Raw genomic sequence first — 25,652 nt, 5'->3', positions numbered from 1 at the left:
ATTTTTTTTGGTTGTTTTGTAATTGTTACAAAATACTGACATCTATAATGTTATGTTCCCCAATGACATCAGCACAGCACAACAAACTCTAATAGGATCAAATAAAATGCCATACAAATTAACAAATTACCATCAAAATAACAGAAGAAAACTCAATATAAACATTTTCCCCTTTATATACCCTATATACTTAAATTTTGTGAACACCTGACCATCATTATGAAAAATTGTATAGGATGACTGTAGTTTGTAGTTATTGATTTGCATTCACTGAAACTAAGGGGCCCAAACCTGTTCCAGACCCTTTGCACACAACAAATTATATAATGATTTAGTTTGCCAAGGTCAGATTGGAAGAACTTGAGAGTCTTGAACAGATCCCTGACTTAAACAGTGAAACTCCAACTGTACCCCAGATCTCCTCACCAAGCAACACTTCACTAATGCACTTATATCTGCACAGATAAATCTCTAAAAACCTGCTTAAAATTTCTTAAAAGAATGAAGTGTTATTATGACATTGAAGTGGGGAACTAAATTTGGAATGGAATGTTAAAAATGTGTATATGAACATGATTGTCAGATATAATTTATATTTATAATAATTGAAATAACATTGAATGCATATTAATACAACATTTGTAATAAGTTATTACTAGACTATTCTATATGACAGTGGAAACCAGGTGGTAATCCAAAAAAAATCTTTAAATAGAAACAGTAGGCTTAACCACACAGTCATTAATCCTTGATGGATATGAGCGCCTCTTCAAAAATGGCTTGATAGTTAGTTTGGGCTACCTCCCATCACTGAGAAGATGTGAGCTGGTTTTCCTCTTTTAACCTGACACGTCACCCAATGAGCCAGAGCGCACTGTATTTCAGATATTCTCTGTTAGATGCACTGAGGTCACACACGTCACTTTGTATAATGACTGTACAACAGTGATGAGGCATATGTGTATTAAAAATGTCTCTTTATGGTCACAACAGTTTATCCCAGAAGATGCATTAAAATTGTTGTTTATGTATGTTTGTTTATGTATTGTTTTTTTTATTCTGTTTTATTTGATCCTTTAAGTGTCGATGGTCCTTATTCGTGGGGATCTTGTGTTCAGTGGTCTATTGCAAAAATCTTTAAAGGTCTTCAATTGGGGCAAAATGGTTGAATGGTAAGAATTTGTAAACACTATTCCATTTGCCACATTGTGTTTAAAACACAGCTGATATGGAGAAGCAGGTGTACACAAGAATGTCATGTTTCATTTTAAACCAAAATACAAAGAACTCTGTAGACTTTTTTGGCAGTTAGATAAATTATTCATTTCCTCAACCCCGCTGAAGAAATTGATGCTTTATATCAAATTCCCTCACATCACACACAACTGGCACACAATCTGATTAGTGTGCTTGAAGCCAAAGTCTGTCTGTAGCTCTGAATGTTTTCTAATATATGCCCCTGGATGTAAAGCAAGCAATACTGTGCATGTATACTGTAATTAAAAAAAAGTGGTACAACTGTGTCACTAAATCATGTAGAAATCAATAAAGAGCATATAATAGATGCACAAAATGTGTCTTTAATAGTATATTTCTAACACTTTCATGAAGGCTTCAGCTCAACATTACAGCTCACTTCAAGGTACTGTTCCCTCAAATCTTTATAAGAAGTAAGATAAATAAATAACATGCCATAACATTTCATTTTTCTCTGTCTTATTTGCTTATAATCTGGTTGAAAAAAATGTTCTGATAAAAACAAAACACATTCATCTCTTTGTTTTTCTATCAAAAAAATACCAGTTTATGTACAGTTCTAGGCCTAAGGCCATAGTGATTTATTTCTAAGACACTATTCAGTCAAACAAGTAGTGTGATTTATTGGTAGTTCTGTGTTAGAACACAATACATTACAATACAGAACTTAGAACTTTTGTCTAATCTATTAGGAGTACAAACCTCTGCTATCCAAACAATTACATTTTATTTTTAAGGCAACAATATAAATATCTGATGCCACTGATTCTGCTATATTTGCTCAGTGTTTAAGATTTTAGACTTCTGATCAGAAGGTTGTGTTCCAATCATTGCATTAACAAACTTTCGGGGAAGACCATTGACCCTCAACTGCTCAGTTAAATGAGAAAATTGGAAGTCACCCTGTAAGTATATTATAAAAACCTTGTAAGATAAGGGTGTTTGTCTAATGCCATAAATATAAATGGGTCTTCATTTTATTAATTCTGGAGTTGTAATAACAAATATACTAATATTTATCATAGTAAATAAACTTAGTAGCATATTAATGCTTCAGTTTAATTTAAATAGTCTTCCATTCACTGTAATGGGGAGAGATGGCAGAGTGTTTATAGCTCAATAAATTTGTCACTGTACTACTGGCTGGCTCTTAAATTTAGCCCATAACAAAACCACTCCTGTATAGGATCTGACAGCAACTTCCTAACAAACTAGGACATTTGAGGACATACATTTCATTACTACATTTACAGGAAGGCTTGCTATCTTCTTTGGAATTAGGATAATTTATTTCTCATGGCAAAATCTTGGAATTTACCAAAATCAGTATAATGTACAAATGCCATGCAGGGAAGTGTGAGTATCCAAAACTAATTTTTTTAGCAAGACTGCTCCAGTGTAGCGAAAAAAAAACAAGCTAATGACTATAGATTTGGTTATTAGGTTTTTTTGTCATGTCTATTTGTACCCTTCTATTAGAGTTATTGTTGGAACAGTGCTCTTTTTTATTCTTTATTAGATTAAAGCCTCCCAACATACATCTTGATTTAGCAAAATGTTCAAATATTAAAATCTATCAAATTATGAAGAGGGAAGTCACAGGATTTCAATATGATTTGGATTTGGGCTCTCCTCTTTATTGACATGGATTTGTGCTTTGGATGGTTATTGTGCTGGAAGGTGAAATTACCTTCATTTTTCTAACAGAAAGGTTTTGTGCTAAAATAGAATGGAATTTGAAGCTATCCATGATTTCTATTATTTTCATTGGAACCTCAGTCCCTGATAAAAAGAACCAAACCCATAGCCACCACCATGCCTTACCATAGCAATGGTGTTCTTGGGTGGTACGCTGTCTTGGTCTTTTACCAAATATTTATTTTTGAATTATGCCAAAGCTGTATACTTGAATGTATGAATGTATGTTTAGACAATATGTTGGTATTAGGTGATGCCACTTTTGGCAAAGGGATTATGTACATGTTCTGTGAGCTTTTTATAAACCATGGCTTTGGCAGTCAAATTAAACCAAGCTGTTAGTAAAATCCTATTAATACAGTTGATATTTATTTTGGGTTAATCAGAATCACTTCATTTATGACAGCTGCATGATAATTACATTAAACCTTAGTTCTGAGCACAGTCACATGCCTCATTATAAAAGAGCACACTCTGCAACCACATTGTTGTAAGATTTAGTGTTTGTTAGTTGCTGTTTTTTTTCATAAAATGTTGTAAAAAAAATTATACATAATTATAGAATCTTACATTTATATATATATATATATATATATATATATATATATATATATATATATATATATATATATATATAAAAAACATTTTTCATCTTTTTCTTCTTTAATAAATAAAATACCACAAAAAAGTCAATTTTACAGCTGTAGGCAGATTTTTTTCATATTCACTGTAACATACTGTATAAAGAAGAGAACAGAAACAAGTCAAAATCAGAAGAGACAAAATAGTAAACAAAAAAATCCCCTGGAACATTTAAAATTGTATTGCTCATGTCACCCGTAGACACAGTCTTTGTTCACATTACAAAAGAATGTTTCCAATATTAGGCTACAGGAGATCGAGTATTACATCACGTCTTTGGTACAGTAGCACCAGAGAGCAGCAGGATCTAGCCTTCTTGTAAACATTCTTACTACGGAGATGAAGCAGCAGAGGAATTTGGTCGCTTTATTTGGTCATGGCTGAGGCTGAAACTTCGTCTGCTCTGGGAGGCAAAAAGAGACTGTAAGCTGGTTACATTGTGAACGTTGATATAAAGAATTCAGCCGGGAGGTTTAAAACAGATGTGGGTTTATTGGGTCAATGTGGTTACGCTATGATATGTTGAACAGCCCTGGATCAGAGTAATGCAGTAATTTCAACACTAGGACTAGATCATCTGTAGGATTAAACTATGCTTACCTATGTTTTTATATTTATACATTGCCCACTAAATACACACACCCAAACACATATACACACAAATCTAAATACCTGCAGGGTACACTGAGGTACGTTATATGGACGAAGGTTTGTTTGACCATAAGATTCCTTATGCGCTTTTATGAACATCCCACTTAGCTGTTATAATAACCTGGGAAGATGTTCAACTAGATTTTGGATGTTACTTGTGAAGATTTGTGCTCATTCAGCCACAACGACATTAGTAAAATCAAGTACTGATGTAGGGTGAGGAAGCCTGGGGTGGTGTCAGTATTTCAGTTCGTCCAAAGGGTCTTCAGTAGGGTTGAGATCAGAACACTATTGCAGATTACTCAAGATCTTCCACTCCAACCTATGTAAATTATATCTTTAAGGAGCTCACATTGTGCATAAGTTTGTGCCTCCCAGTTCATGTGAAGGCAAAATTAAATGCAACTGCATATGGAAAAATCTACTTTGGTTAAACAGTTTAGGTAACAACCACACATGGCTGGAAATGTCAGGTTTCCTAATACTTTTTGTCCATATAATGTACTTCAGTTGGTAGATCCAATGCTAAAGCTCATGCTAAAGCTAGAAAATATTTCTTGTATAAAATAACAAACTGATGGGGCCAAGTAAAACCAATCTCTTTTCAGTATTTCAAACAAACAAAGTACTCATCAAGTAGCATAGTATCATTTGGTCAATATTTTAAATCACATCGTTATTTACAGTTCACACAGTCTTCAAAGGAATACTCGTACATATTAAACGCATCTTTAGCATATGTATGATGACCGCAAACAAGAATTCCTAAATGTATTTTTTTTTTCTGTCCCGAGAAAAGCTTGTAAAACTCAAAAGCAATCAAAGCTCCAAATCTGTTTAATGTACCCTTTGAGAGATGCGACCCAGCAGGACTGACATTTCAAAGGGAAGAATTTGTGATTATGATTTGCCAGCACAGTTGGCTTTAATCACAGAAAGATCTCTTATAATCCTGAGGAAATGATATAACCAGAATGAGTTTTTATTGTAATGCTGTAGTGTTACATACAACATGTACAGCACTGGCAGGACACTGTCTCATGCTTTACACTTTTGAAGACATTTGCTTTGAATGCATGTTTGATCACTGTACATTCAACAACTGCCCTTTACATATTGAGTGAATTTTACTCAACCCCTGTTTTATTAGGGTTTGCAATTTGGAAGGGGAATGTTAGCCGATTTGCTTGCTACATATGACAGTAAGCAGAGAAATGGTTTTGTGGATATCATGGCACCAGGGAAAGGTCATGAAAGATGACCATTTGCCAAGAAACTAAGAAATGCTGTGGCAGCATCTAAAGGGGGCCTTTCCAGATACCCCCCCCCTCCCCCTCCCCCTCCCCCTCCTCTCTCTGCCTCTGTTCTGCACTTCTAAGCTGCCTGGCTATTTATGGTAGAAGGCTTCCTTAACCTTTGAAGCACAGAGGAATTCAGCAGGTTGGTTCAAAGCTGCTAATCATTCAGCCCTAGTTTACTGTGTTCAGTAGGTGATAACAGCCTCTTGTAACACACGGATAAACAATAATCGAATGTGCTACATGAGAAATTAGCAGGTCTATACTATGTACCATTTCACAGAGGGAATTCATCTGTCAAGATAACTGTTTAAAGAGAAGAACTTTTATAAACATTTTCTTTTTTAACACTTTTTATCGTTACAGAATACAGTGTATCTCTGGGATCTGCTAGTTAGTCTTTAATCTGATGTGATGGATAATTCCACTCTGGAAAATATCTTCTGAGGCAGATATACATACAATTCATATGTTTATATCACACTCTGTAAAGATATGTAAACAGCACTGACTAAAGCTCTGTTTGAGTACAAGGTTTAGCAGTTGAATTAGATTTGTTTAATGTAAGATATAATGAGATATACAGTTGAAGGCAAATGTTTTCACCCCCCACAATCTACACCATGATTTTGGATGTACATTTATTTTGCAATGTATTTTATCTTCAGAATAATAGATTAAAAAAAAAACAACAATAAACCAATATATAAAAAAAAGTGTATGCTGCAACAACATTTAAGATTCAGGACAAAATTGAATGGAAAATGATTTTCTAAACAGCATTTGGACTCTCACTATGACTAAGAGGAAAAAATAATCGTTTTAATTAAATCGGTACCGCATGCGAATCGAGAACCGATTGTGGAAAATATTCTGCCATTACCTATCTAGTTATCATCAAAGAATATATAAAATAAAATGTCCCCCCCACTATGACTTACAGTTGATTTGAGTGATATAATAGATGCAGTGCATGGAACAGTGTTAGCACTCTCATGCACTGCACAGATCTAACTGATCCATTGCTTAATCAGTCACTGAATCTTCAATAGTCAAGACCTCGATTGAGGTCATCGTCAAATCGGTCTCTCAAAAGCTTAACTTATGAGATTTTACAGGCAAAGCGCTGTTATGAAAACTACGACGGAGTGTTTACGTAAGCAGCTACCAACTTCAGTATGTGTACAGATTTTTGGAACAGTTGTAACTGAAAAAGTATAATGAGATCCTTGATGTGAAGGTTTTCACAGAGCTGTGTGTATAAATGTATGTCTGTGTGTGTGTGCTTGGCAGACCTGATTTTCATTGAGAATGTGATACAGTATGTGACCATGTTTGGTAAAAGCTGTGCAGACTCTGACCCAGCCCCATTGACCAGGACTGTGCATGCAGGACTGGATTCAATCAGGGCCTGCTTCACTACCTCACACATGCCTCTCCTCCACCTCTACCTATCCCTCCCCTACTCCTTTTTTCTCTAATGCTCTATTTCTGCCTTTAGCATTCTTCTCGTTTAGCCGAAAAGCCTTCATGTTGCCAGTTTGGCTTCTCATTTTACAGGCAGCTGACTGTATAAAAGCTTTCTAATGGTAAGAATGTTAAGGAATTTTAAAGCGTGGGTAAAGTCCACAGCCAACGTTTAAGATGCAACTTTCAAGGGGTTGTCCTTTTGGGTGGGACTCAAAGCATGATGTCACCAGAATCTCAAGGTTTATTCTGTATCTGTTCATCACATTATTGTCTTCTTTTGATTCATTGGTTAACATGCTGTGCAAGGACACTTATAAACAAAGGATAATGCATTTGTCCTAAATAGGCTACAGAGTAGTTGGACTCAACATCATTGGTGTGAATCCTTGCAAGTGCTGAAGGAAATCAGACTGACAATCGTTAGCATTACATCACACTGCAAGCGGCGAAGAGTTCCCCCCCCGATGCAGTTTGGTTATCAACCAAATGTTCATTCTGAATCAGCATCACTGAAAAATAGTCTATTCATTTAAAGAATCGACAGTTTCAACAAGTGCTTCATTTCAAGAGAAAACATCCAGCTTTTGCGTATGACCCGTGTGCTGCTAAATCACTTTTAATATGGAAATAGGTACTTATAGAGCCAAAGAGCTCCATAAGAGTCAAAGAGAAATTGTAAGGCTTTATATAACACTGACAGACATTACACTGATAAATACAGTGTGAAAAAATGTATACAGATGTTTGATGAGAGTAAAGTGCTGTTCCTCTGCATTTAATTCCAAAGCGTTTTAGCCGCTGCTTGTACGGTTGTACAGACGACCCACATGATCATGTCGCATTAACATGGATGTAAACCGAAGACAAAATAAAATGGAAACACTTTGAGTTTTCAATGCCCTGGGATTTATTGAAAAGCGACACTTTCAAGTAAGACACGACCGCCGTCATGTTGTAGTCATGCTGTTTAAATTTGGAGACAGAGGCTTGCAGTGTCCAGTATAATTTACACTTTCATGTTAAAAATCCCGCTCAAAACAAATGGGAAATATACATGTGACAATAAAAGAGGATAAAAGGGAGTTAAATGCAAAATGAAGTACAATCATTATTATTCTTTTCATACTTTTACTCATTCATTTTCATTATTTATTATTGCTGGCTTAAGTCTTGAGATTTTTATTCCACCAGAAATACAATTACTTTTCTTCCACATTCCATATATAATCTGATTACTCTGGATGTGCCTGGCCATGAAAACAATTGCACAACGTGAAAATCACTGAGAGAAACTCAAGATAATCGAGAATAATTATTTTTATATTTTATGCATGCAGCATGACAACATTTCATTGAGTTTTCTTTCTAAAGATGCAAAAAAGTAAAAAAAAAAAAATAAAAATAAGAGAGATACTAATACTAATGCCCTGTGCTAAATTTACAGCTATTGAAGGCTAGCTGTACCAGGTGTACCATTTAAATCTAGGAGATGGCAAAGTTTTTGTCCCAACAATAGGTGATTGAGAAACATGAACATAAATCTCTCCCCCATAACTGAAACGCATGCCTTGTGCAAATAACAACTTAAAACACTATAATCCAAATACTATAAGGTTTTCCGTTTCATTAATGCATTGTCTACACTTGTACAGAAATGTACACAATCTCCAGTAGTGATTTCCAGTCAAACGCAGACAAACTTGCTCTACGTTCCGAGCAAACCCACACAGGTGCTTTCAAGAGAAATCCTACAGATGCTACACATCGCAGCGTGCAAAATAGCATCGCTTGCCCCTCTGTACCAGTGGTCGCACCGAACCATCGCCCCACAGTTTATGTCGAGGAAAAAAAAAGAAAGAAAAAAAACATTTGCTCTCACAGCTCAAAACAACGTATAATAATTGTACCGATTCTAGTCACAGCTTTAAGTACTGAAGGTCTGGAAAAGACTCTGACAGAGGTAATGCAAGGCAATGAAACCCTCTCATGACCCCACAGGATGTTCTGGCAATATTTCTGAGTGCATAATTATATATAATTCCAAACATTTGGGAGCCATACATGCTTTTTTTTCAAGGCAAAATACTGACTCTCATTCAGGTTATATTATCTTGTAATACAAAGGAAAGAAAGCACTGCATCAATTAAAAAGACAAATAGAAACCCCGTATTCATAACTCGGTATAGATTCGCTCAAAAAGAGTCAACTAAGTAATGTGTCGCTTCCAAATTCACAGGGAAAGTAGCAGTCATGCTTGGTGTTCAAACAGATCTTAATATTTCTAATAGGAAGCAAATGTATTGCCATGTTTATGCATTGTTGGACTCGATTGGTCCACACTGTTAGTAAAAGCTGCACAAGTGCAGGCTTGAAAGGTCACAATTCTGCACAGTTTCCCCTGCTGAAAAGCGTCTGATTCAACTTGCCAGTGAATTACCACGCTTAAGAGATGTTTAAAAGCAGGTAAAACTGTTGCTGGACCCACCAGTCCCACATTTGAGCATTACTTAATAGTAATTCATGATCATCAGTAATCATGATTTCAGCAAATATGACTTTAGGATTGATACAATTTTCATACACTCGGTGCCGAACTTAAACGGCCGGCATTTTATTTTTTTTTGTGCTTAAGTCAAACATGGACTTGGTGGGTTAAAACGGCTCTATTAGCATATACACGTTGGAAATAATAATTGTATGTACAGCCTGACTGAATACATTCTAAATAAAAGACACGTCAGCTTGTACATGCTAGAGCCATCAGCTCAGCCAGCTGAAACGGATGTACCAATTAGATGCACTGGCTGGTAAATGGGAGCACCATGAGAAATGACAAAACTCTCACCAAGTTTGATATTCGAAAAATATCATCTAGTGAGATCAATCCAGGGGAAAAAAAAAAGTCATGCTGAGGGGTTTTCAGCCAAGAATGACAAGATTGCCTGAAGCAGAAGGAAAAAAAATGATAAACAGCACTGGGCTGAAAATCAAGCTTAAGTAACCACTAATGCACGCGTATACAGGCTTTATGAAAGCATGACGCTGCCTGAATGAGGTGACGGTGAAAATGAGCATTCCGCTGGCATCGGAGAAGGCACCTGCAGGACCTCTTATTTCATTTTTTCACACCCCATGAAGTGAAAACACAGCGGCAGAGCCACAATGGTTTGTGAAAGGTTCCCAGGGAGGCATGGACAGTATACCGAGCATACTGGGTGCAGGGAATCTATCAGGTTATGACATATCAGGATTGGAGTTCTTGCTGTGTCTATTTCAGTCAGTAATAAGAGCCTTGGTGCCAAGAAAGAGAGGTAGAGATGAGTTTTTGAATGGATGGATTAGATCTGAGGATACAGTGGTGGCTGAAATTGACAAACCTGGTGTGGCATTAAGAGAAGCTGTAAGCTTAGTGTTTAAAAAAACCAACCAAACAAAAAAAAAAAAAGAGAGAGAGATATAATGGGCTAGACAGTAAAAGTTGGGCATTCAAAAAAAAAAAAAAAAAAATTAGTTATCAGAGAGAGTTTCGAAGTAAAAGGCTCCAAGACCTGTAAGTAAGAGGCACAGTGGTGTGTTTGAGTGAATGCTCACTGTGTCTAAAAACAGGGAAGACCCCACGAGGTGGTACATCTGTCAGACAATTGACAAGTAAATCTATACAAGGTAGCATTCATAATTCAAAGTATTTCTATGTTCCATTTCTGGTCCTTGGGTTTTGAGGCACTTGTGGCTGAAGCAATAGAGGTCTATACTGGATGCTTGTTGATGTTCATTCCCACAGTGCCTCTTAATGATCTTCAACCCAGGCAACAGAAAACACAATCCACATACTCTCTTTCTCTCTCCATTGTAGAGCAAGCTCACAAATAAGCAGCATGTTTCTGGTCTGGCAGGGAAGACTAAAATCTAAAACCGTGGTTCAGTATGCCACTTTTCGATTCAGTCCCCTGCTTATGGCCTGCGTTGTTCAATCCATATGATTGTTGACATGATTGAACTCATCGGCGCTCGCCTTGTCAACCTTTTTCTTGCCACTTGTTCCAGTGATAACCCTGTAGCAGCCACGGGCGATTTTGTACATCCATACGACGTTTAGCACATCCAGACAAATGCAGGAGACGATCCAGGCCACCTGCGCGCCCAGGCCGAGCCTCTCGAAAGCGGGTGTACCGAAGGTGGCAAACACTTTGACCCAGTACGGCGGCATCACAGCGATGCGCACCAGGAAGAAGGCAATGGCCATCGCCACACCGTTAGCCACCACCAGCCTGTGAGATCGAGGGTAAGCCAGCGACTCAAAGAACCACCTGGAGAGAAAATAGTTATAAATTAGGAACAGAAGAGAAAAATATATGTATTTTTCAACGCAGCTAATTCGAGAGTATTTCTTACCTTTGGTTCACAAATGGTGTTGATAATTCCGAAATAAGGCGGAAGTTTGCGAAATACGGTAGCACCCCACGTGTCTAGAAAGTTGGACCACAATGCAAAAATTTTAGACTAGACTTAAATATACTAAAAGGTCTAAATGAACACTGAGCACATCATCAGCTTTTTGGCATTCCATACTGAATGACTATGCATACCAGAACATATCCATATGCATAGAGTGCCGCCAAGTGGTGGCACACAAAAAAGCTGTCTCCCATGGTGCTCCAGTTGCAGGCTAGCAGCAGAAGGTCTGAGAAATGGAAGAGGTGTGGAGATCAGCAGACAGAATTTATTTCTGGCTATATAATGGTAAAGACCTGAGTGAAACGCTTACCGTAAAGCAGGTAGCCACACGTAATGGCGACATTGAGCTTCACCAAATTGGGATCTCCCCTACAAAGAAAAACAGAAGAGAGCAAAAGAAACAATACTGAGTTATAAAGGTGGAATTTGACAATTAGTACAAATGCATCAGCTTCAATAGCACCTATAAAATTATTTCAAAACATACTTCAAGACAAAACTATATCAGTCTGGTTTCTTTCTTTTTTTTTTTTTATTACTTTGTCTTTGAACTGACAAAATGTACTTGCAAAACACCAGGAGATCTTTTACAGAATCTACATAAAAGGAAGCAAAACTTAATCCCTAATCACATATATCAAGAAATGACAAGCATTAGGCTGCACATGACTAGCTACTGGTGTGTTATCTGAGCTCCCTTCCAGCTCAAGCAGCTTGTTGACAGCCCTTTACTAGACAAGGCAGGGTGTGTGAGTGTATTGTGCCTGGCCTGCCAGCTGCTCTTTGCGTTAGAACTCGCCCACGAAACTCTCTAGGAAAAAAAAACAGCAGATGATGTAATACCTGAGCTGATTTGAATGTCTTTCAGAGAAAGGATTTACCACACGTGTTTTTCTCTCTAAGATTCCCACTAAAACAAAACTAAAGAAAAACTACATATATTCCATAAAGTTGTTCTTCAACAATAACTAACATATAATAACATTAATTAGGCAGAAAAGCTACCACTCTTGACCTATACTTATAGTAGGCCGTGTAATAGGCAGTGAGGAGACAGTCGTCTAGTTTCAGGTTTAACAACTCATCTTGTGTTGTTCCTCAACTGTGTTTAATTCAGCAATTGTGATTTCCATGTGCACACAAAGTAGAACTAATGCATATCATTGATCTGGTTTGCTCAATCTTATAAGTCACTAAAAAAAGGACCTAAACAATTTGTGAATTGGAAAAGGGAACCTCATCTCAACCCATGAAAAACGGAAACGAGGTCCATTGTGATGCACATGCATTTCTGACGTACAGACACGATACAACCCACAATTTTGCTTTCCTTTTCCCAATTAATGCAATACCTTACAACAGAACAGGCTCTGTATATTGCAGGGACAATAACTGCTTTTGCAGCTTACATATGGCTGTGAACTAAGATTTAATTTATAGTATTTGCTGAAACAAATGCACAGAGCTCAATGCCAATGGCATAGCTCGTGACGCCAGGCTTAGTCCATCCTAGTGTACTAAATTTGTATGCCAGAAATGCTCTTAAAATACAATTCAACCGGGAAGGAACTTATAAAAGAAAAAGCATTTCAGATATTTGTTTGGATCCATTCCAAAGTCTAATCAGTTAATCTGTTGGTTACTGTCTTAATTCCATATAAAACCTACAGACATTCGATGCCTGCGATGATTGCACAACATTTCGTGAGACAAGAAAATCAATGGGACACTGGCTTACGAGATATTTGTCATATAGCAACATTTCTTTAAAGTTGTTGTTAACGAAAAAGAGCAAGCTGTATGCAGGTGCGAAAGAGGACTATAATCAATAACATTAATATAAAAAATTAATAATACATTTAAGGTACCGTATAAAGTGTCTACAAGCCATATGTACACAAAGTACAAAAATCAAGTTATTTGCTGTTTCCATGTGCAGATACGCTGCAGCTCCTGCAGTTTTACTGGTCAATACAAACGCATCATGTCAAAAAAATATGATGAACACCATAAATACTTCCCTATATACCATCTGTCTGTTTTTGCTCTGCTGTTACTGGAGCATCCAGTTTTGCCTAACACACACATTGCTATTGAAAGTGTGTAGGTGTAGTATTAAGTGAAACATGCGTCAGCCTGACTGTGATTTGAGATCAAATAAATTACTGAATATTTTAAGTACGAAAAAAGTCTATTGTACTGTGACAATTATTAGATTATTTCTTAAATAATTTTATTTCACCTTGTATAAAGCCTGCTATTGCCTTTCCATATCAAAATCACTTTGGATTGCACTTCACTGTATAAGTACTGCCTTGATCCTTGGTTTGTTATTGCATGCTGGGACTCTTGTGTATAGCCTGTAACGTGCATTCTTAATAGTAAAATGACTCCGTAGTCGATATACAGTAAGTGGCAGGTGTCCAGTAGATAAGGCTGTGTGTGAAACCAGACACCAGAATGAATGCCAGGTTCACTTACACCTGTGGATGATCCAAATGTCACCTTCACTGACCTTTTTGACCCAGTGAAAAAAAGAAACTCTTTTTGTCTGTGCTTCTCTAAATCCATATCTGGTCTGCTCTCGCTCAAAATCTCATTCTCTCCCAGATGGAAACACAAAGGTTTTTACCCAAAATCTCAAATCAGTTTACTTCAACATATTAACGTCTGAAGGCATCTCTCCTTTTTTCTTTCTATGCATGTACACTCAAATTTAATCTGATGTTTGTCAAGGACACACCCGAATCAAGTTTCCGCCTTTGTAACGACAACAATGACAAAAGATTCTATAAATTCTTCAGTCACTGAAACTAACACACATCCTAATAATCCAGTTCTGTCAGCAACCAATATCAGACATACTGGAGCTGCAGCACCCTGTGTCAATCTAAATAAATTTTATAGCACAGCATATTATAGCATCCAATTAAATTTGATATCATAGTACACTAAACAATAACTCCATGTCTGCTTGGTTAGTAGTATTTCAGATTTTAAAAAAGCTGTGTATTTCACCTAACTAATTTACAATGGTGTATCATGTTCAAAAGTTCATCCCAAAGTCTATTTGGCCGTATCCGAGGTCGTTTTGCTTACACACATTATCATTACATCAGCTTGTTAAAGCATGCTCTTCCTCCCAAGCCAGCTTCATGCTCATGTAAGCGAATGTGTATTTCTGTATTTGTGTATCTTGTAACTCTCTGGGAATTTCATGTACCACTTCCAGCTCGCTATGGGACACCAAAATCTCTGAGCCGTCTACATGTTAAACAATTTAAACCATTGTATTTTAAATCTAGTGTAATTAAAATAACTCTACACCCATGTGTCATCTTGTATAGATTCCGGTAACACGGTTTAGACTTCCATACTAAACCAGTATGACTTGATTTGCTTCAAACTACAGACAAAGGCACAAACTTGTAATCAGGCCATAAGAATGTGGAGAAATCTTTTTCTAAAGCCTGAAACGGTGTGGTGCTCTAGACACTTACCTAAACCCATCATTCCTACATTAAACTTGAGGGTTACAAACTGACTGATGGAAAAACTTTAAAATCCTCCTTACAATGTGGAACACAGCAGGACTTCGCCATGGTGCCTCCTGCACAAAATAGTCCCGCTGCTACACAAAGCAGGAGATGGAACATGGAGTTTTCATTTTGTATGGTGCCAAATGTAAGTAGACCGACCAGCTTTGGCTAATCTGAGATAAGGATGCGTTGTCACATGCTACTGAACTTTGACAGAAGTCAAATGTTCGTTGGCGTTATCTGACGGTTTTTATCACTGTGTTGCGACAGATATGATACAGAGCTCTACGCAGTAACTGGCCTTGTAATCCTATTACTAGTTTTGTACAGGGCATTGATTTCTTTTTTTAAATTAACTGCACATTCACAAAAATGAGAAAGTCGTTAATAATAATAATAATAATAAACAAACAAGCAAACAAAGACCTTCACGAAAATCTTCTTATATTTTTGTAAATTATAGTTACTACTAAAATAAAATTGACTGGCTGGATCGAAATAAATAAAAGGAGTGAGGGACATTTTTTTCTTCTTCTAGTCTCTTTAGCAATCCCTATATTTGCCTTTTCCCAGTAAAATATACACTGTATATCCAACACATTCTCATTCCACAGTCTCATTAATCCTCCTTTGCCCTCAACCTTCACTGTTCATGGAATGTATATTACTAGATTTTGAAACGTGGCTGTTTGTGCTCATTCAGCTACATGAGCATTAATGGGGTCAGGCACTGACATTAGGTGAGAAAGCCTGGGGCATATTCAGCATTCCAGTTCATTCCAAAGGTGGGTTGAGATCAGGGATCTTTGCAGGACGTTCATGATTTCACACACCAGCCTTGGCGAACGGTGTCTTCATAGAGCTTGCTTTGTGCACAGGAGCACTGTCATGGTGGAACAGGCCTGGGCCTTGTAGTTCCAGTAAAAAAAAAAAAATAAATTGTAATGCTAAAGCATATAAAGATGACCTGGGAAATACAAAAATATGGGTATGAGCAAAAGCACTGAAAAGCCAACAAATTTTGGCCATATAGAGTATATGTGGTTGTATACATTGTAATTCCCTTTAATGCTAGGAAAAACCAAAGAGCTTTGTTGCTGTTATGCAACAAATATATACATTTGAAAAAAGCAATGCATCATTCAATACAATCAGCACTATAATAAAAAGTCTGTCAGACCTGAACATTTTCCACGAAGTGGATACATGCATCACTCAAGCGAATCACTCTACTAAATATTAACTGTCAGCATTTTCAAGAAAGAAATGTTCACCCTGAAACGTAATACAGAACTAATAAGTACAACTATATATATACAGTAATCTCTCACTTTGCATGAATTATAGCGACTCGTTTTCTTACAGTTTTTCTCCGCTGCTTTGGAGCGTTTCTCAGATCAGAAGGGATGATCAACCTCCACTTTATTTAGTCATTTGTGCACAACATAAAAGCATAAATTGTTGCTTTGATCGAATTGCGAATGCTTTTGTACATTAATCGATTGTGTACAAGTGTCTACTGTTTCCCACATTATCAGTTGTTTTTGTCATGTTGATCAGAAAATATTATACTGGTTTCACCTGAACAGTTTTAACCCCCAAAACATCTCGGCATCAATTCATTGTATAAGTCATTGAATGCAAAATGGTTAAACCAGTTGTCAGAATCTGTGAAGATTAAATGTCTATTGTGTGTGTTCCGAATTGATGAATCGTGCAGATGAATCTTGAGTGTTACTAATGAAGCGAGTGAACAGAATCAGATCAACCAATGATCAACCGATTCTCTAAAACAGGTCAAAGGTGTATCTTTTGAACCTTCATTTGGCAACAACGCAAAACACAGATTTACAATTTCTGAAAATGGATAAGAAATGAATGCAGTACAGTAAAAGTGTGAATCCTGTTCGGTCTCTTGCACTCAATATAAATCAAATAGGCAATCAAATTAATACATTTGTGCTGCTGAAATTCATAGGCCAAACAGCAGATATTCAGCCTTGTGCATTTTCAATCATTGTAATCCAAACCGTAGTTTATATCAGGAAATACTGAAATTGTGCACCGTCATGCTGACAACATGACTAAACATTGTGTGTGAACAATGACAAAGGGACTTTTCATTCTGATGGGAATGATATGCTCATTGACAAATACTTAATTTTGAGAGATGAACTAAGGATTTTGAGCAACGTTCAAGCTTTTGAAATCCAATGTATTGTGCTGTTTGTACAAATTGTTTTGAGACTGCACTTACTGGTTTGCAAATATCAAGGATGATTCGAGAAATGCTCCAAAGCAACTGCGAAAAAGTGTAAAGGCACTAATACTTATGGAGTTGAATGCAATATAATATTCACTACAAAAAGCTAAACACTAGGCTTTTGCAATAAAACTGTACTGAAATACAAACAGAAAAGTGCGGTATGAAATCATGTCTACTGCTGACTGAGTGAATACATGCTGTCTTTCATTAGCCAGTGATGTGACATGTATTCACAGGATTGTGTTCACAAAGACAAAAGAGAAAAGATGGGAGGAAAATCTCAAGAGACAGAAAGGTATGGGGTTGTGAAGGAAACCTTGTTCAAAAGGGGAAAAAACGCACTTCAGAACATCATAGAATCAGACACAGAAGAATAAACGTCAAGACAAAAGCACAGACGTACAGAGACATCTGTTAGAAAGCAACGTGCACGTGCATATAAATTTTTTTTTTTTTTTTAACAAAGCAAGCTTTTCTACTGAAGGTGTGGTGGTGGTGATGTTAGGGGTTTGACTGCAGCCTCCCTACTTCCTTCTGTCTCTCATTTTTTGCCTCATCAGCATTTACTGGCTGAGGCAGCTCTTAGGCACAATGAGACAAAGAGTGGCGGAGGACAAAGGGGGTGTCACGTGACATGAGTGCGAGAGAGGGAGTGAGAGAGAGAGTCTGAGCATCTGAGAAAGAGCGAGAGCCAGAGAAAGAGAAATGGGGAGGCTGTTGTGTGCTGTGAAAAGGCACGTTGTTTGCAGAACTAAGAGCTCTCTGATTCAGAGGAAGACAGAGTGAAAGTTGAGAGACCAGTCAAGAGAGACAGCAAGATGACAGAGGTGGAGGAAGAACCATATGGGAGAGTAATCCAGAGAAGCAGCAAGATCAGAAGGATAGACAGACATGGACAGACGGTTAATAAAGAAGGTAGATAGGCTGGAAGTGTGTGTGTGTGGGGGGGGGGGGGGGGGGGGGGGGGGGGGCACAGAAAGATTGGGGAAAAGAGGGAGTCCACAACGGAGACATTACCATTCTTCTCTCTCAGGATGCAAAGATGCAGACCAGACAGGCAGCAGGCAAAAAAAGAACAGAAACAGAAAGGAACAGAGGAACAGAAACAGAGAGAAAGACAACAGGACAAACAAATATGAGAGAGCCATACTGTGCTTAGAGAGGTTAAGACACACCTCCATAACTACAGCCTCACAATGCCGGAGCACTCTGAAATACTCATTTAGGCGCATTTTCACTGCAAGAACCTTTTTCAGGAAAAAAAGGATTTTAGATGTATTTCCACCTGAGGAGCCAGAACCTATAGTTCTTGGGTCATAGTTTATTTCAAATAGATACATTTTAGATAAATAGTGGCCACAAAACAAGCAGGTGTGCAGATTCATGAATTTAAGCTACGTCATCTCTATATTGTTAGCTATACTTTACCTGTGCTCTCTTTAGTTAGATCAACATATGGGGTTTTGTTCAACTTGCAAGTAAAATACTTAGTAATGTATAGTTTCAATTACAGAAAATCCAATATAAATCAATTATATTCCTTACACTGCTTTTGACACTATTCTCATTCACATTATTTTCTCTAAACGACACCTGTAGACACTTGCCGCTGCCACTAGGAATGATATTGAGCACAATTCTCAGTCTGCTTTAATCGTTCCTCTGTGTCCTCACATTTCTATGCAGTTCTCAATGAGTATAGCTTAAAATCTGTTCCTTAAAAAGGATCCCAAATCTCAGTGGAAGCACGCCTATTCATGTAAAGGGGAACCTGTCTCACTGAATAGAACATAGAAAACTATGATCTATTTAAACTTTAGGAATCTTTACAGTTGGTAAATGAGCAATAAACTATTATGACAGTTCAAATTTTGGAATCTTTAACAACAATTTGAGTTTTTCCACAAAAAAAAAAAAAAAAAAAAAAAAAAGAAGAAATGCTCAATGGTAGAAATTGTTTACAAACGCTGCCAAATTACTCTCAAGCTCTCACTATATGCTTGGTGGGTAATGGTCAGTGTGAAGAGTGTGAAAATGAATGAGCAGCATTCCCCTTTAAGCTCCTTGTCTTCCTCTTACCAGACTGGATCTGCGTTCACGGCGTCATCAAACCACAGGATGTAAAGGCAGAAAAGCCCGACAATCACAGCGTGGACAGTGGACACAAGCCTAAGGATGTAATAAGAAGTCAGTATCTTGGAGACAGGCAAAGAGGTTTAGTAATCCCATCAGATAGCTGATCAATGCAGTGATGGGGGTATGGAATAGCACTGTGTCGGCTCTGGAGAAATCATGCGTTTATAAAAAAAAAAAAAAGGCTAATTACATTTTCCTCTGCTGTACCCAAGGTTTCAATAACAGCAGAGAAAAGTGAGAGCATTCCTTCTTCCATAGTATGAAAGAAGTAGGTTTGACAGTTGCTTTTCGCAGTTCACTACAGTGTCAGGAAAGCTGCAACTGTGCTAAAAGAAGACTGAGTTTGCACACGTCTGCTAGGAGGAGTAATGGAGAGTGGCTTAAAACTGTTTAGAAGATCAAAATGTTTACTAAGCACTACACAGATATATGTGTGCTCAATGCAAAGGTGTATGCTTTCACATTTCATAAATACTGTCCAGGTTTTAGGTGAAGCTTATGGGTCTCACTTTTCAAAAGTTCAATCTTGCTTTCAACAAACACCTCCACCTCAAACACACAAAATGTTTGAATGTTGAATATATATAAATGGTAATTCCCATTCCAAGTTTGCTCTAATAATAAAAGGTAAGGATACAATGGCAACCAATGATTTAAATCACATGTAGGGGGAAAAAAAGTGCACAAACTTTCTCACTAATGTTTCCAGTGACAATGAACATTGCACTCAAATTTCGAAAATGCAATGCAGCCATATGATACGTTAAGGCAGAAACTAGACTTAAGACAGTTAATGATCGATCAGATGGTTGTAATAGAATGAAAGTGTAAAAATCTGGACGCAAGAGAACTGGACACACCAATGCACAAAAACACTCCTGCATCGTTCTCTTTAGGTAGAACGGGAGTAAGGGGGTTAAAAATAATGCAGCGTTCATACTGCCTTGTAAACAGTAATGTGCTTTCCCTTATCCAAATACACTGATTTCACTTATATCTGTGTAAAGTGACAGGTTGTGGGCTTTAAATCTGCCATTGTTATCTTTTGAGTGCTTCAGGAGATACAAGTGTACCTTTTAGACCTTAGACAAAGTATCAATGCGAGACTGTGACACACGTTCAGCGATGCGCACAAAGGGAACCAGAGTTGAGAGTTGATGGTGCATGGCATATTATGGGAACAACTATGATTAGCACACCGACTGAACGCGAACACGTTCAATTTAAACACATTCAGAGCAGCATAATGATGTACTGATGTTATCATGATGAATGTGATCTATTATGTTCAGGTTGAGTCATTGTGTGTGTGTGTGTGTGTGTGTGTGTGTGTGTGTGTGTGTGTGTGTGCGCGCGCACGCGTGTGTTTGTACCTGGAGTTCCACTCGTTGAGTTTGTTCGGAGGGAGTTTTCCATAGCCCTGTGTTAATGCAGACGACAGTAATGGGCTGACTCCAGTGTAGAACAGCTGGAACCCGATGAAGCTCCCAGCCACCACGTACAACTCTCTTGCCTCCATCACTCACCTGCATACACAAATAGTAAGCACTTGTAAAGTGTGTTTTTACAGCTGTTTTATTGTCTGAAATCACTGAATTCTAACAACTGTACACTCTCTATTGTACTGTAATCCAACTGCAGCAAAACAAACACTTTTGCCAAAAAACTACTCAGACTGGTTCAGCCAAAAAAGTAAACATGTTACTGCAGTGGGAGATGAGAACACACTGAGAATGCTATTTGAAAGTTGTTGTATCTAGATAATAAAAAAAAAAAAACAACACCACTTCTTTGAGGACTGCGTTCATTGCAAGTCCAGAGATCTGGACTTGGTACAGGTTTCTAAAGTCAGATGAACAAGTTTAGGTAAAATACAATGCGGAACTTAAGCGGTGATTCTCCAGGTGGAATGACATCATTTCCGACCTCAGCATGTCCAACAGACTGAATTTAAGAAAATGGATGTCCCTATAATCATACTGTGTTATTTACAAACAACAGATATTTTTTTTTTCTCTCAAACAGCCAATTGTAAAGTTTTAGATGCAAAAAGTGAATATGTCTGTAGGTTGATTAATCAAAAGCTATTACTTTGTATATTTGTATATTATGGTAGTATATTTGTTATCCTGTGTGCAAAAATGCTGATTTGACGTCATTCTGTACACAGTGAAGGAATGCAGATTTGAGAAATAAACAACTAGCTGACTGCAAATATCTGGTGTTATTTCATGTGACAAAAGACATGGCTCCCATTTTATCTGTCAAATAACAAAAGCGTCACTATTAACAGTGCCATCTACAGCAAACTATGCTGTTTTGTTGCTATTTTTCATATTCTGATACATAAAAATTATACGTAATGCAATGTATCCACAATTTCATCATGCAAGAACTAAAAAAACAAGCAGGTGGCAATTAAGAATCCTTCAAAAGGTTAAACAAAAGTAGATTTGTTTTTGCAATAATCCCCAACCCTGGACAAAACAAGGACAAATACTGCACAAGTGAAATTAAAAACAGACATGCTATGTGTGTACTGTTATAGAGAAGGGTCAATGTCTTTCAGTTTACTCTGCAAAGGTTATGTGTGCTCTGGGGTTTCTTCAGTTTATGTTCAAATTTCTTCCTGTCTCTCCCTGTTACACACAAACACATACAAATGTGTGCAAATCCAAGCACAGTCCTTTACATTCACTTTTACCTCAACTTCAAAGCCATACTGCTCAAGCACATTACAGTATGGGACAAAAAAATGCCACGCTGCACTGAGCTAAAGAATAATTCTGAAATAACAATAAGATGCACATTGCTACAGAAGTCCCATTTCCCAACATGCTGCATTTGCAGGCGCCTTCCAATCTACAAGGATTCGACTGAATTTATTCATTCACAGTTTTCTTTATAATTGGTCCCGGTTTAATTGCAGTGTTTAATTCCATCAATATGATCAGACAAGACAAGAAAAAAAATGATCAGGATTTCCACAGGACGTTCTTTAGACTAGCCAAAGTCCTGTGTCGCAAAGTCCCACATAATCAGTCTCTGTCATCGAAACAATGTGCTCCGTTTCCGAAATCGGATTAAAATGCCAGCATTAACAAGGAGCAACACATTTTCTTCTAAAAATGGTTTAAATAATTAATCTAGCCTGGTATGCAGCTGAGAATGCACTAACAATAGGCAATTGATTAAGGTGCATTGAAAGACCAGTGATCAAATGACTCGCCGCTATTCTTTCCTTTATCACGAAACAGACATAGTGTTGTCCCTTACAGCCCTTAAGACAAAAGTCCACCATGGTTATTACATAGTGAAGCAAAAAAAAAAAAAAAAAACTTCCAACAGATTGGGCTTGTGCAACATTATAGCAGGTAGAAATGTTTGATTTGTGTTATATAAACAGTTACATTTTGCAAGATATGCTAATAAATAAGGAATAAATAAAAGATGATGCGAACGAATCACTGATACGAATGCAAGTACACCCATCTATTTTTTGGACTTCTCATGCCATATTAAGTGGATGGTTAAGGTCATAGCTGCACCAAAATGAGCCACAGATGACTTTAAACAGGGTCGGTATACAGGAAGAACCCGAAGTACAGTATAGAATATCATGAGTACTTCAGACGTTTTTGTTTTTTTTTCAAACCTCTTAGGCCAGAGAGTGAAAAAATAGCAAGGCCTATGCATGCACTGATCCAGTCAGGGCCTATACTGGCCTTAAAGTGCTAGAATAGTATCAAATTGGTTCATTTTACAATCTACATCACTTGATTGCATTTCTGCTGTGAATTCATTACGGTGTCCTGAATCTGCAGAATCAGGCTTATGAACAGACAACACACCTTTAAAGATGTAAAAAAAACACGATCATGCTGGGAATGGTTTGCTGGACTTGAATGTGATGTTTTGCAGAATGGTCGCAGAAATGGAAAAGATTACCGCAGTCATTGCACGTCTGAAGGTCCACACTTACAGAACCTGTGGAACACCACCATCTCTCTCTATGGCTGGAAGGACAAAACCATTTTGAATGAAGCTCTTTCTGTATTCGTGCTCATCACTAGAAATTCAGGATTCATGAAGCCGGTCACGTGATCCACGGCATACTGACTGCTGAGGATATTTCCATGCATATTTCAGGACACGTACAGTACATGTCTACGCAGAGCACACTGTAATTGAAATGCCAGGGAATGCGACACTGATAGTTATGCCTGCGCGTATACACACACACACACACACACACACACACACACACACACACACACACACACACATTTCTAAAGCTGTAAACGGGTGCATTCGTGCATTCCTCATATCCCGTTTGGTAGGTCTAAGATAAGCGCAAACGTGAAAAACACACATACACACACACACACACACACACACACACACACACAAACCACAGCCGCAGCAGCAACAATAGAAGCATAGCTGGAAGATGTTGCACAATCAGAAAAAAAGGATCTACTATAATTCCGGTCACGTATCTCCATTGAATATGGTCTCCACCAGCCTCGTAGAGCAGTGCTCCTGAAATCGACTTATATAAGAAACCAGCGTGATGGAGTCGGTCTCGTTACCGGTTCGAATGGCGAGCAGATATATGAGAAACAGTACTGCTATATAGTGAATGCTAGCTACCTGGTGTCACTCAGCATAAGGTCTTTCAGAAGCAGCTCTCGGTCCTGTCTGGCTCCTGTATCTCTTCACTCCTCAAACTTAGCTAGCCAGTCAGCTAAAAGATGGAAAAGAAAAGAAACCCCCCAAACACATACAAAATATCCTTCATGACAAACCGGAGAGAGTCGCGAAACCCCGATCATGCCTCATGCCTAAATACATGATATATACATATGTGTGTATATATACAGCTTCTCTTTTAGTTAGTATTCGTCGCGATAGCACACTGGCTTCTTTTCTGCAACGTATTGCCAGCTTAGGCTAAAACGTTTCGAGCTAACAACACACACACACACACACACACACACACACCCCGCCTCTCTGTACACACACCCCTTCGCCAGGCCAATCCCACTGCATATACAAGGAGAACTGAAACACAGGCTAGGGCTGAAGCCGCATACTCCCGCACTAAGTAGTACGCTTGGTGCTTCTAATGCGCACTCTTTTGCCGCACTGTGTAGGGCGGAAGTATGCGGTTTCAGAGCTTGCCACGCACAAGCACAACTAGGCTAAAAAACAATAGCTGAGACGAATCCCACATCATACCTGATCATCATCCAGGTCCATACTTACATTTTTTACATTCCGTAGAAGTACTATTACACTTTAGTTTTTTTTCCCTCTTAAAGATACCCTCATCGTGAGTGCATGAGTACAGGTGTTCTTATTAAAGTGGACACTGAGTGAATAACCCAACGTCTCTAAATGGTTTTTCCAGCATTTCCAAATTAATTACAGGGATGATGCTTTAAAAAAAAAAATCTATTAACCTTTTTCATTCTTGTGTATGAAATATAGTTTTAATTAGCACTTGTAGCAGTAATGAGCAACAACGTATCTTGTACTTAAGGGGGCATTTGTCAAGAGTTATAAATGTGCCAAAAGAATAGATTTTAAGTGGTGGCCAGGATAAAGGGTCAAGAAACGACCATACGTGAATTACATGCTACTTTTTAAGAAAATAATGATGAATGGCCCCACCATCATTATTAGAAAGAATCTGGGCATGCCAAGATAATAATAATAAAAAACAAAACATGGGCATTACACAGATGGCTGAAGAGGGGATATCAAGAGGGTATATCTGTGTGTCAACTGTGTTTTTGGGTATTTCCATGGAACTGTCTTGCTTTATTTCTGCTGAATTGTGTCTTGCTCTTTGACACCACAACTCTGTATCCTAAAGTTCCTGGTTCAGGAATAAGGCGTCACTGCTTCGGTTAGCTCCATAGAGTTATAATTATTGCAGCTGTATAATGCTTTGAATCATGTGGAAATCATGAGCTTAGGTCAAATATCACAATGAAGAAAAATGGTGAAGAGTGTCCTTTTGATAATGGCATAGTTGTTAATGAAACTGGTTTTAGTATTTCAAAAACTCAGGATTTTCTAGAGAGATCTAAAGAGATCAGAGTAGAATGTCCAGACTGGTTTGAGGTGAAAGGAAATCTAAAATAATTAAAATAATCAAAGCATCTCAGAATGCACATCTGAATCAGCTACAACAGCAGAAAAGTTGCAGTTCCTGTCAGTCAAAATAGGAA

The 25,652-nt window shown here is 37.7% G+C and overlaps 1 protein-coding gene across 2 annotated transcripts; it reads right to left on the bottom strand.

Moving 5' to 3' along the window:
- Positions 1 to 7,899: 7,899 nt before the first annotated feature.
- tlcd4b (TLC domain containing 4b) lies at positions 7,900 to 24,518 on the bottom strand. Of its 2 annotated transcripts, XM_083567472.1 has the most exons (7): positions 24,067 to 24,518; positions 20,787 to 20,939; positions 19,357 to 19,446; positions 11,783 to 11,841; positions 11,604 to 11,698; positions 11,410 to 11,483; positions 7,900 to 11,324 (listed from the first exon to the last, which is right to left on the bottom strand). In XM_083567472.1, exons 2-7 carry the CDS (start codon positions 20,930 to 20,932, stop codon positions 10,985 to 10,987), a joined length of 804 nt encoding a protein of 267 aa, XP_083423598.1. In that variant the 5' UTR covers positions 20,933 to 20,939; positions 24,067 to 24,518; the 3' UTR covers positions 7,900 to 10,984. The 2 variants fall into 2 exon arrangements, with proteins under 2 accessions (XP_083423598.1, XP_083423599.1); XM_083567473.1 differs by lacking the exons at positions 19,357 to 19,446; positions 20,787 to 20,939; positions 24,067 to 24,518 and adding exons at positions 13,169 to 13,663; positions 13,773 to 15,978 and having other exon boundaries at positions 9,627 to 11,324; positions 11,783 to 13,114.
- Between the last annotated feature and the right edge of the window lie 1,134 nt (positions 24,519 to 25,652).

The sequence above is a fragment of the Silurus aristotelis genome (genome assembly GCF_946808225.1).
Source record: "Silurus aristotelis genome assembly, chromosome: 17".
NCBI lineage: Eukaryota > Metazoa > Chordata > Actinopteri > Siluriformes > Siluridae > Silurus > Silurus aristotelis.
The sequence above is the reverse complement of the archived record's forward strand: the minus strand, read 5'-3'. Positions and strand labels throughout refer to the sequence as shown.

Coding starts and splice junctions, on each gene's coding strand:
- tlcd4b (XM_083567472.1), bottom strand. CDS start 20,932: ATGGAGGCAAGAGAGTTGTACGTGGTGGCTGGGAGCTTCATCGGGTTC. Junction 11,699..11,782: donor GTGTGGCTACCTGCTTTACG/GTAAGCGTTTCA, acceptor TCCATTTCTCAG/ACCTTCTGCTGCTAGCCTGC. Junction 11,325..11,409: donor ACACCATTTGTGAACCAAAG/GTAAGAAATACT, acceptor TTTTCTCTCCAG/GTGGTTCTTTGAGTCGCTGG.